At 34.7% G+C, this 10,478-nt stretch overlaps 1 protein-coding gene across 1 annotated transcript; it reads left to right on the top strand.

Moving 5' to 3' along the window:
- Window positions 1-1,368: 1,368 nt before the first annotated feature.
- On the top strand, window positions 1,369-8,179 carry LOC108345482 (putative UPF0481 protein At3g02645). Its single transcript, XM_017584067.2, has 4 exons — window positions 1,369-1,456; window positions 6,232-7,510; window positions 7,594-7,898; window positions 7,980-8,179. The coding sequence occupies exons 2-3, from the start codon at window positions 6,244-6,246 to the stop codon at window positions 7,599-7,601; spliced, it is 1,275 nt and encodes a 424-aa protein (XP_017439556.2). The 5' UTR covers window positions 1,369-1,456; window positions 6,232-6,243; the 3' UTR covers window positions 7,602-7,898; window positions 7,980-8,179.
- Window positions 8,180-10,478: the final 2,299 nt, after the last annotated feature.

Below are 10,478 nucleotides of genomic sequence, written 5' to 3'. Positions count from 1 at the left end.
CCAAGAACAGCAACTAGCAGCGGAAGGCGCGAGCACTGGCAAGAAGGAGGCAGGCAAGACCACTGGCAACACAGGGGGCGACGCGACAAGGGCAAGGAGTGGCAGTGGTGGATGCAACCGCAGAGGAAGAATGTGAGAGCACGAGGAAGAAGAAGCTACTTAGAGGAATGAGAGAGCAGGAGAGGAAGAAGAAGTTGTTCGGCGCAAATGAAACGTGTATAGGTTAAGTTCAGAAAATGAATGGAGCTACTACCTCGGTTACTGAAAAACCCGAGGTAATACCATTATATGGCACCGGTTAAAAGCAAAACATGAGGTATAAAGTGACAATCAATGACCTCGGTTCCTCGAAGAACTGATGCCTTAGGCCTGGCGTAGCAGCCAACATAGCATTTGTCAGTGCTTCAGGTGAAAAGCCTAACTTGTAGAGGACTTTCAGGGTTCAGGGAAAAACCTGACTTGCACAGGTGTATAGGCATCGGTTGCCTAGCAAACCGAGGCAATAGGGCTTTTCAAAACGTTGTTAGACAGAAAGGTCTGATTTGCAGTGAGGTATAGGTCTCGGGTCTTCTACTAACCGAGGCAATACCACCATTCCACCTCGGGTCAAGATGTAACCGAGGTATATAGCTTTGTACGCTTCGGTTTTTGCGTAACCGAAGCGTATATGGCACGTTAGAAACTACTTTTTTTACTAGTGCTAGCATTTTTTAGAATAATCTATAGGTTTATAAACACTCACGTACTATACTATTTGATATAAGACAATATCTAACACAACTACAAAATACATTTCTTCCAACTACTATTTTCACATTCTACTATCTGCGTATTTTCTCTATTCTATAAACTGTTCTAACAATTTGGGATCTTGTTTAATTCGTCAAATCCTTCGCCAATTGCTTATTTACCTCTTAATTTTTGAATGCCAATACGTAGATGAACAAGATAGTTATCATAAATAAATTAGTCAAAGGTTATATATTATTGGCTGATATTTTAATAATGCTAGTAGTCGGTTTTGTCAATATTTTATTATATAGTTTCGTTTACTTACCAAAATTACATTTATTTTATATGCCTTGTACTAACTACGGTATACCCTACAATATTTAAAATCTATTGTATTCAAGCTCTTTCTGTTATATTATATTCAAATTCTTTTTATAATATCTATGACGACAGATCCATAAAATTAATCCGTAAACGAGATATAACCTTGCAATATCATTTTCTAAAATAATATATTAATGAAGTGCAATTTGCGCATTAGATTGGATTAGTGTTCATACAATGGTGTTGACTTTAAAAAAATGGTTTTAGCTTGAGGAATTTTTATATAAAAGCATGACTCATTGTATCAGATGTATCAGAAGCAGTTTTCTGTTGTGGAACACCGGGGCTTTGCTTGTTCAGGTGATTTAACTGCTGAACATTAATCCAATCACCATCTGAGGTTCTTCTCCTTTCTTCTATTTAGTTTTTATCTTTTCTATGAAGTATCTACTTATGCTTTAATATCAATTTTGAAAGTTTCAATACCTATAGCATTATTGAGAAATTATTATCAGAGAAACTCTTTTTATCACCTTTTAACAAACACAAATTTAAGTTTAATTTCTCATATGTTCTCATTTTGGTTTGGTGGGCATGTGTATTAAGTTGGTCTCTACTTTTAAAATTTTTTTAATTACGTTATAATATTTTAGAAGTACCTCAATTAAGTTGTTTTTGATAAAAAATTATTAATGACGCTAAAAATATATCAGTGTTAATATGTGATTTTTTATTTTTCTATTTTTTTAAATTTAAAAGAAATGTAAAAGTATTTGTTGCCACGTGTCAGGTTTCTAGCATGACACGTGATAACGTAACGTGATAGTGTATTATCATGTATTAATATTAGTGTTAAATGTCTTTATTTGATTTCAATTTATTACTTATATATATTTTTCTTATTTATATTAGTTCCAATTTCTTACAAAAATAAAACAATACTGTTCCTTTTTAAATTAAGACAAAACTTATTATTTGTATAATATTATATTGATATTTTTATTAAAAATGATTTTTCTATATATTACATTATTATATATTATTAACTCATGTTTTACTAATCCGTGTTTTTTTTTATGAGATTAAAACTAAGTATAAATAAAAAAATATAAAAAGTAAAAAAAATGAAAAATTTATATGTAATATATGAGTTAACGTAATTAGTATTATGCTAACAAAAATAACAAAATTTATCACATTTTCGAAAACCACCGATTAAAATCTAATAACATAATTGAAATTCTCGATGAAATATTAGAAGTGAACCGAATGTTTAAACCTTAATATAATTATGGTTTATAATATTTATGACAATCCATTAAGTTGAATTACGGTATTAGTTTTTAATTATTAGTTTATAATTAAAATCATAAAATTTATAATGATAATGCATTCAATCATTATTTAAAATATTTGTTAGTGTTATCATTTAACTAACCAGAATAAATTCTATTTTCTTTTAATGGCTTTTTTTTATCTAATTATTTTCTCTATTGGGAATTTTTTTAAATATAGAGTAATTTATTCCATAAATTACAAAATTGGAATGATTAACATAAAATTTACAAATTAAGAGATTAAGTTGTCATGAATCCGGACAATTTTGTAATTGAAGTCGTCATTAATCTTACGACTCCTTTAAAAAATTCTAAAATGGTATCATGACTCATGATGACTTCTTTGTAAATATGATGAACAAAAGTTAACTACAAAAAAACTTACAATTACTGACGAATATAAGTTGTTGAATATGTTCATAATTTGTCGGTATTGCATATTTTTTGATAGATTATCGACGGACTCAAATCCATTGATAATGCTCTTGTCGAAAACTATTATCGATGAATATAGGTCATCGGTAGTTATCCACAAAATGATTTATCGGTAAATATGTCGATATTTACCAGCGAGTATATCTGCTAGTGATCCGCTCGTAATAGGCAAAACACATTCAATTATAATAGGTATCATTTGGTTTCCACCACATTAAACTTAGACAATCTCACACATTGAAAATCACATAATCTAGATACATCCAAACATCAATAAAGCAATACATTAGTCACAATGAAGTCCATATTATTAAAAACATAATATAATGTCATAAATACAAACGTATAGAAGTGTTTTCAAATCTTATAATATGTACATAACTAACTAAACATCTAATAATCATCATATATAGTTGTCATCAGAGTTATTTTTTTCTTCTTCTTCATGTTGTTGTTGCTAGAGGGGGTCGTTGTTGGGACAGTGTTGGAGTGGGTTGAGGCTATTAGACCTTACGATCAAATTTAGTAAATTCTCAAATTCTTATTTGAGATCATCATAAACTTGGACACGAGCTTGCAATTGTTATCCCAACTCATCATAACCCTAGGCAACATTATTGGATGTAGATGATTGGTGCTTTCAACAGTGTAATGGGCAACAAGTTGCCATGCCCAATATATTTGTCCTTTATTTTTTCCACCACCGAAGTTCACCAACACTATGTCCTGATGATGCCTTCATCATCAATATTTGTGTGTGATGCATAATCAGAAGACCATGATCCTTGCTTAAATGTGACCTTTGAGAGTTTAGTAAAAAAAATTATTGTTAAAGAATATGCAAAGTGTGAGTACAACGAGAATGTTTGAAAGGAACAAAATAATACAAGTATCAAGTTTGCAAAATAGTTTCCTTACATATGTCCTTCACGATCTCTCATCAATAAACTAACTAGATTCCTTCCTTACGTAGATGCGTTTGTTGAAACCCCTTATCAACATAGAAACCCATCCTAGCTCTACTTCTTGTAAAATTATAGAAGTTATATATATATATATATATATATATATATATATATATATATCAATTTCGAAGTACATAACTTATATCACAATTGATAGGAAATGAATGAAGATTTGTATTATATGAATGACATGCTCATGAGTGGTAACTAAACCATCTGTATGTAGAATACCACCCTTTTCTAATCTAGTCTTATTTTTTTGGACGGTAGCATATTTGTTGCAGTAATATGGCAAATTTCAATGTGCTAGCAATGAGTTTCCACTAGTGTAGTCAGAGGTTATGACACCGGTTATTTTAGTCTATAGACACCGGTTATTGACTCGAAGCATATCTAGACGAGGTAAAAGATCTGCACTTTTATGCCTCGGTTGGCTGTGAACCGAGGCAAAACAATATACGATTAGAACTCGGTTCAAAGGGAACCGAGGCAGTATCTTCTTCCAGGTTTCACCACACGTTGCCAAACACCACACGCCTCCAAACACCACCGTCTTTCTCACATCGGACCACCCAAAACACCACCTTTGTCCATCATCATCTTCGTCCATCAGAGACAACGCGGCGATGCAGTAACAACCCAGGAAGACCACGCGACGATGGCGGCAATGCGGCGGCAACACTGTCTTCACCACGCGACGACAAGGCAGTAGTGGGGGAGGCAGCGGCGGTGACGTTGTGGAGCGGATCTGGAGCGGATTTGAAGCGGATCTGGAGCAGATCTGGAATGGATCTGGAGCGGATCTGGAGCGGATCTGTAGTGGATCTGGAGCAGATCTGGACGAAGCTGGTGACCACGCGACGGCGAGGCAGCAACGGGGAGGCCGCGACGGTGAGGGAGCAGCAGCGGGGAGGCGCGAGCAGTGGTTGGATGGTAGCGGGAGAGAAGAATTTCTTGGATGGCAACAGAGAGAAGAGCGGTAGACGAACGGGAGCTCGACGACGAGGCAGTGGTTGACCACGCGACGACGAGGCAGCAACAAGGAGGCCGCGGCGATGAGGAGCAGCAGCGGGGAGGCGCGAGCAGTGGTTGGATGGCAGCGGGAGAGAAGAATTTCTTGGATGGCAGCAGAGAGAAGAGAAGGAGAGAGAAGAGCGGTAGACGAACGGGAGCTCGACGACGAGGCAGTGGTTGACCACGCGACGGCGAGGCAGCAACGGGGAGGTCGCGGCAGTGAGGGAGCAGCAGCGGGGAGGTGCGAGCAGTGTTTGGATGGCAGTCGCGAGAGAAGAATTTCTTCGATGGCAGCAGAGAGAAGAGAAGCACAGAGAAGAGAAGCAGAGAGAAGAGCAGGTAGGTAGGGTAAATTGACTCGGTTGTTTCTTTAACCGAAGTAATTTACTTTTACTGCCTCGGTTCTTCCTCCAATCGGTGCCTATACGCAGATTATACGCTCCGGACAGTTTTTAACCGATTTAATATGTTTATTATGCCTCGGTTCCTGTTGAACCGAGGCCTATAAGTTCACACAAATTGCAATTCTACCACCGCATTTATATTTGCTTTGGGTCTGTTCAAACCGAGACCTATTAGACGCGTTAGAAAGCCTTTTTTTTTTACTAGTGTTCATATGTACTCCCCTTCTAATAAGGGTGTTCTCCTACAATACATGTATCTCTAAACATTTCTAATAGCTTATGAGATGCTTTGCTGCGGAAATTTTTTTTAATTTAAGTTTCATGCTTAGGTCTCTGCTGCACCTTTTTCCATTATAGTAGACCATGTTAAAGTAAAGTAGATGGACTTGAAATAAATGGAAAATGTGATTAAACAGCGGGATGTTTTATATCTTAAATCACTACCATAAGGGTATTCATTGTTCTTCATGATGATCAAGGCTAAAGAAATTATTATTTAATAGACCTTTGTGATGGTGTGTGAAACAATTCTAGAAAGAAGAAACCTAAATATTAATACATAAATATGATATGCAGGCAAAGTAAAATAAAGAATGTAATGGAAATAAGTTAGAGAAAAGATGTGGTATAAGGTGAAGACATCTCAATGGCTTTGTTGCTACCTTGATCCATATTTTGTTATCGAGTCTCGTTTTTTCATTATCAAAATTACCTTTATTTTACACAGTCCAAGCTGCGCTATATACCCTATAATATTTAAAATCTATTATATTCAATGTCCTTTTGTTCTATTATATTTAAATCTTTTTATAATATTTGTCTCCTCTGCAAATTTTAAAGAAATTTATAAACAAACCATTAATTTGGTTGTTAGTAAGACTTTCTTTTCTCTGAAGTAACCTTTAAACTAATGGTTTTATATAAATATTAAATATATTCTTTTAAATTATGGCATAGGTATTTTAAAAATTGATTCCAAAATACTAATATTTAAGTAATTGTATAAATTTTTTGTTACAGGGTTTTAACCGAATGGAGGGAGAATCGAGTAATGTAGCGATTGAAATAGAACGTTTAGAGAGAGAATGGATTAAGATGGTTCAAAATGTGAAACCTCCAGAGGTAGATGAAATCGATATGCAAAGCATTTATAGGGTACCAGCAAATATTCGTCAAAATAATCCCAAAGTCTACACACCTCTAATTTTTACAATTGGCCCTTATCATCACAACAATTTAGAGGCAATGAAAAAGCTTAAACTCAAATATCTGAAGGGATTTCTGAATCGAACACAACTACCTATGAGAGTATTTGTTGACAAAATTAAAGAGATGGAAGAAAGTAATATTATTCGAACCTGTTATGCAGACACTATTGAATGTAATGATAATTTCTTAAAGATGATTTTAGTTGATGCTTGCTTCATAATTGAGCTTTTTCTAAGATCGAATAGAAAAAGTGACTGGAAGGAAAAAGACCCTTTGATTCAAAAACCACGGATGCTAGGCTATATTGAGCTTGACTTGCTATTATTGGAAAATCAACTTCCTTTTTGTGTTCTTGAACAACTTCACAAGCTCACTGATATGAATGAGAAATTTCTTGACATCACTTTAAACTATTTTGAGAACAGACTTTTCGGAGACGTGCGTCCAAGAGAGAATCCAAAACACTTCACTGATTTGTTAAGATCTTCTATAATATCATCATCAAAACTTGGTCTTGAAAAACTGGAGCGATGCAAAGAAGTTAAACATGTATACAGTGCAAGCCAACTAATGGAGGCAGGTCTTGAGTTTGAGGTTAGTCCATATAAAAGCTTTATTGACTTGACATATTCTAAACATGGAGTGTTGAGCATGCCACTCTTGAATATACATGACAATACAGAACTGTTGTTCAGGAATATGATGGCTTATGAACATTGCCACCTTTCTGCTACAAACATCATTACTCAATATGTAGTGATTCTAGCTTTTCTTATCAATACTGAAAAAGATGTGAACCTACTTGTTGAAAAGAAAATTATTGTCAATTGGACCGGTGATGCTAAAAAGGTGGCTACTATGTTTAATAATCTAACCTCACAACTTAGCATCCCAGATTTCAATTCACATTATTTCTCCATCTGTAATATCTTAAATGAATTCTATGAAAATCCTGGCAACAAGTACAAGGCTATCTTCATACACGAGTACTTCAACACTCCTTGGAAAATAGCATCTACTACGGCTGCAATTGTGCTACTTTTGCTCACGTTTATTCAGACTGTATGTTCAATCTTCTCAGTGGTTCAAAGTAAGAAATCATGACCAGTTCAATACTGAAACAAATGGCATGGGACAGATCAAACTGATAAAATTGTTATGTTAAATGTGCAGGTAATTGAAGAGAGGATTCATTAAATAAGAAAAAAGGAAGTCACTTGGTAGGAAAGTATTTGATTATTGTATTTGAGTGTCTTAGTATAAGGAAAACTTTGTGATGTTATATACTGTGTTGTTGATGACTATAATATCTCTTTCTTTAAATGAATTCTGTGAACATCCTTGCAACAAGTACAAGTCTATCTTCATACACGAGTACTTCAACACTCCTTCCAAAATAGCATCTACTACTGCTGCAACTCTGCTACTTTTGCTCATGTTTATTCAGACCGTATGTTCAATCATCTCAGTAATTCGTGGTAAGAAATCATTACATGTATACTTAACTACTGCTATGAAATGAGTTAGAACTGATAAAAATAGCAATGTCAAATGTGCAGGTAAATAAGTAGATGAATTGTTAAATAAGGAACAAGAAAAGCCACTTAAGGGAAGCAGACGTTGACGATTGTATCTTGTCGTCTTGGTTGTAATTGTAAGAGAACCTTGCAGGTAAACTTAATATGAGAGTTACTATGAGTAGTTATATTTTGATGTTTTAGAAAAGCAAAATCAAGAATTTAGTGTGTTCCTTTGGCTATTAATGGGCATTATAATGTCATAATTTGTAATAATTGGTAGACATTATGATTTGGAGATGAAAAGCCAAATCTAAATGTAAAAGCTTACAAATTGTAATGTCTTATTTACGTGAAATACATCATAAAAGTGAGTCCGATTATTCATAAAAGATAATTTTTCTAAAAAAGTTGGTTGTGTAAGAATTGAGTCAGAAATTTGTGGACGGTGCATATTTCTTTTCTTAATATTAATAGCTATGTTACCTTCCTTAAACCATCAAATGATGCAGTGAAATTGGCTATAATAAACCATAGGTGGCCTTAGGTGTTGGAGTTTTGTTGTACCGTGCCTCTTTTGGATTCAAGTGTTTATTCCTCTTCAAACGGGTGCAACCACTACTTTTAAGTGTTTTGTGGCCTTTCGACGGAGTATTGCCAAATAAAATCCTCTGCACTTTAATTTGTTTTTCCTTTGCTTAATCGGTGCTAAATGATAATGTGGATGCTAGACCACACTTCACTTTAATAAGATTTTCTTTGGCAGTGCTATTCTGGTGTTAATACCTATGAATTATGGAATTACTTTACACGTAAATTTATATGCATTTTTCTTTTATTTCTTTCATTAGTGTTGGCATCTTAGTAATGCTTAGAAGGGAAAATAATGAAAAACATAAAAGTCACGACTATTTAATAAAAGATGTAATTCATTGAAACCTCTGAACATTTATAAAAAGTAAAATATATGTTTCCAGCTAAATGGTTTCTATATCCAAGCAAAATCCATATTGTTTCGGTAGAATTGGTCTGAGGGTCGGTCTTCCTTCCTTGCTCTGCTCTCTTTTGATCTTCAATCCTCTACGAGAATGCAATCCACTTTGATGAGTTGTTAACCTACAGAAGACACTCCGACCCTCCAGTTAGATATGTTTCATAAAGAGGTTTATATTTTATTGTAATAGATTAAGATGTCTTTACTTGGACATTAACCCTATATTTATAGGGCTTATGGCAATCAAGCTCATTAATTCATATTAAATATGGCAATAATGTCGTATATTCATATTTTATATGGCAATCAAACCATTAATATTTAATAATATACTTGCTAACTGCCCATAAATACCGTATATTTCCCACTGATATGGTCAACAAGTGTATTAATTGGTCATTAACGACATCCATGTTACCTGACTCACAATCATTGAATTATCGGTCGATGTAGATGGTTCTCTCCTAGGACGGTCGGCTACCCATGTATAGTACATTAAGGCCCCCCAAGCCCCAAGCAATTGTTTGCAGATGCAAAGGGGTTTAACATTTTGTAGTTGAGTCGTGGTAGCAGCGGTTTGAGCTGGTCACTAGGAGACCATAGTTGAATGTCTTCGTATGGTCGCTTGGGATTACTAGTGAGTAGATCACTAGAAGACACAAGTGAGCTGATCACTTGGCCGTCCAGGATTGCTAGTGAGATGGTCACTAGAAGACCATAGTTGAATGTCTTTGTATGGCTGCCCGGGATTGCTAGTGAGTAGATCACTAGAAGACACAAGTGAGTTGATCACTTGGTCGTCTCGGATTGCTAGTGAGTAGATCACTAGAAGACACAAGTGAGTTGATCACTCGGACGCCCAAGATTGCTAGTGAGCTGGTCACCAGAAGACCATAGTTGAATGTCTTTGTATGGCCGCCCATGATTGCTAGTGAGTAGATCACTAGAAGACACAAGTGAGATGGTCACTTGTCCGCCCAGGATTGCTAGTGAGCTAGTCACTAGAAGACCATGGTTGAACGTAAGTTTGGACCTTCCTGATAAGGTTGAACGTAAGTCTGGACCTTCCTGTGCATGATATTTTTACTCACAAAAATATGAGTTAAACAAATATATTATAATTTATAATTTATAATCTAAAGTCGAACCTGTCAAGGTTTAACGTAGCACTGAACCTTCCTATGTAGGATATTTTTACTCACAAAAATATGAGCTAAACAAATATATTACAATTTATAATTATAATCAAAAGTGGAACCTGTCAAGGTTGAACGTAGGACTGAACCGTCCTATGGAGAATATTTTTAGTCACAAAAATATGAGTTAAACAAATATATTATAATTTATAAATTATAATGAACTTGTCAAGGTTGAACGTAGGACTGAACCTTCCTGTGCGGATATTTTTACTCACAAAAATATGAGTTAAACAAATATTTTATAATTTATAAATTATAATCAAAAGTGGAACCTGTCAAGGTTGAACGTAGAAACCTTCCTGTGCAGGATATTTTTACTCACAAAAATATGAGTTAAACAAATATATT

Source organism: Vigna angularis, chromosome 8, assembly GCF_016808095.1.
Source record: "Vigna angularis cultivar LongXiaoDou No.4 chromosome 8, ASM1680809v1, whole genome shotgun sequence".
NCBI lineage: Eukaryota > Viridiplantae > Streptophyta > Magnoliopsida > Fabales > Fabaceae > Vigna > Vigna angularis.
This window is presented reverse-complemented; position numbering and strand designations above follow the sequence as displayed.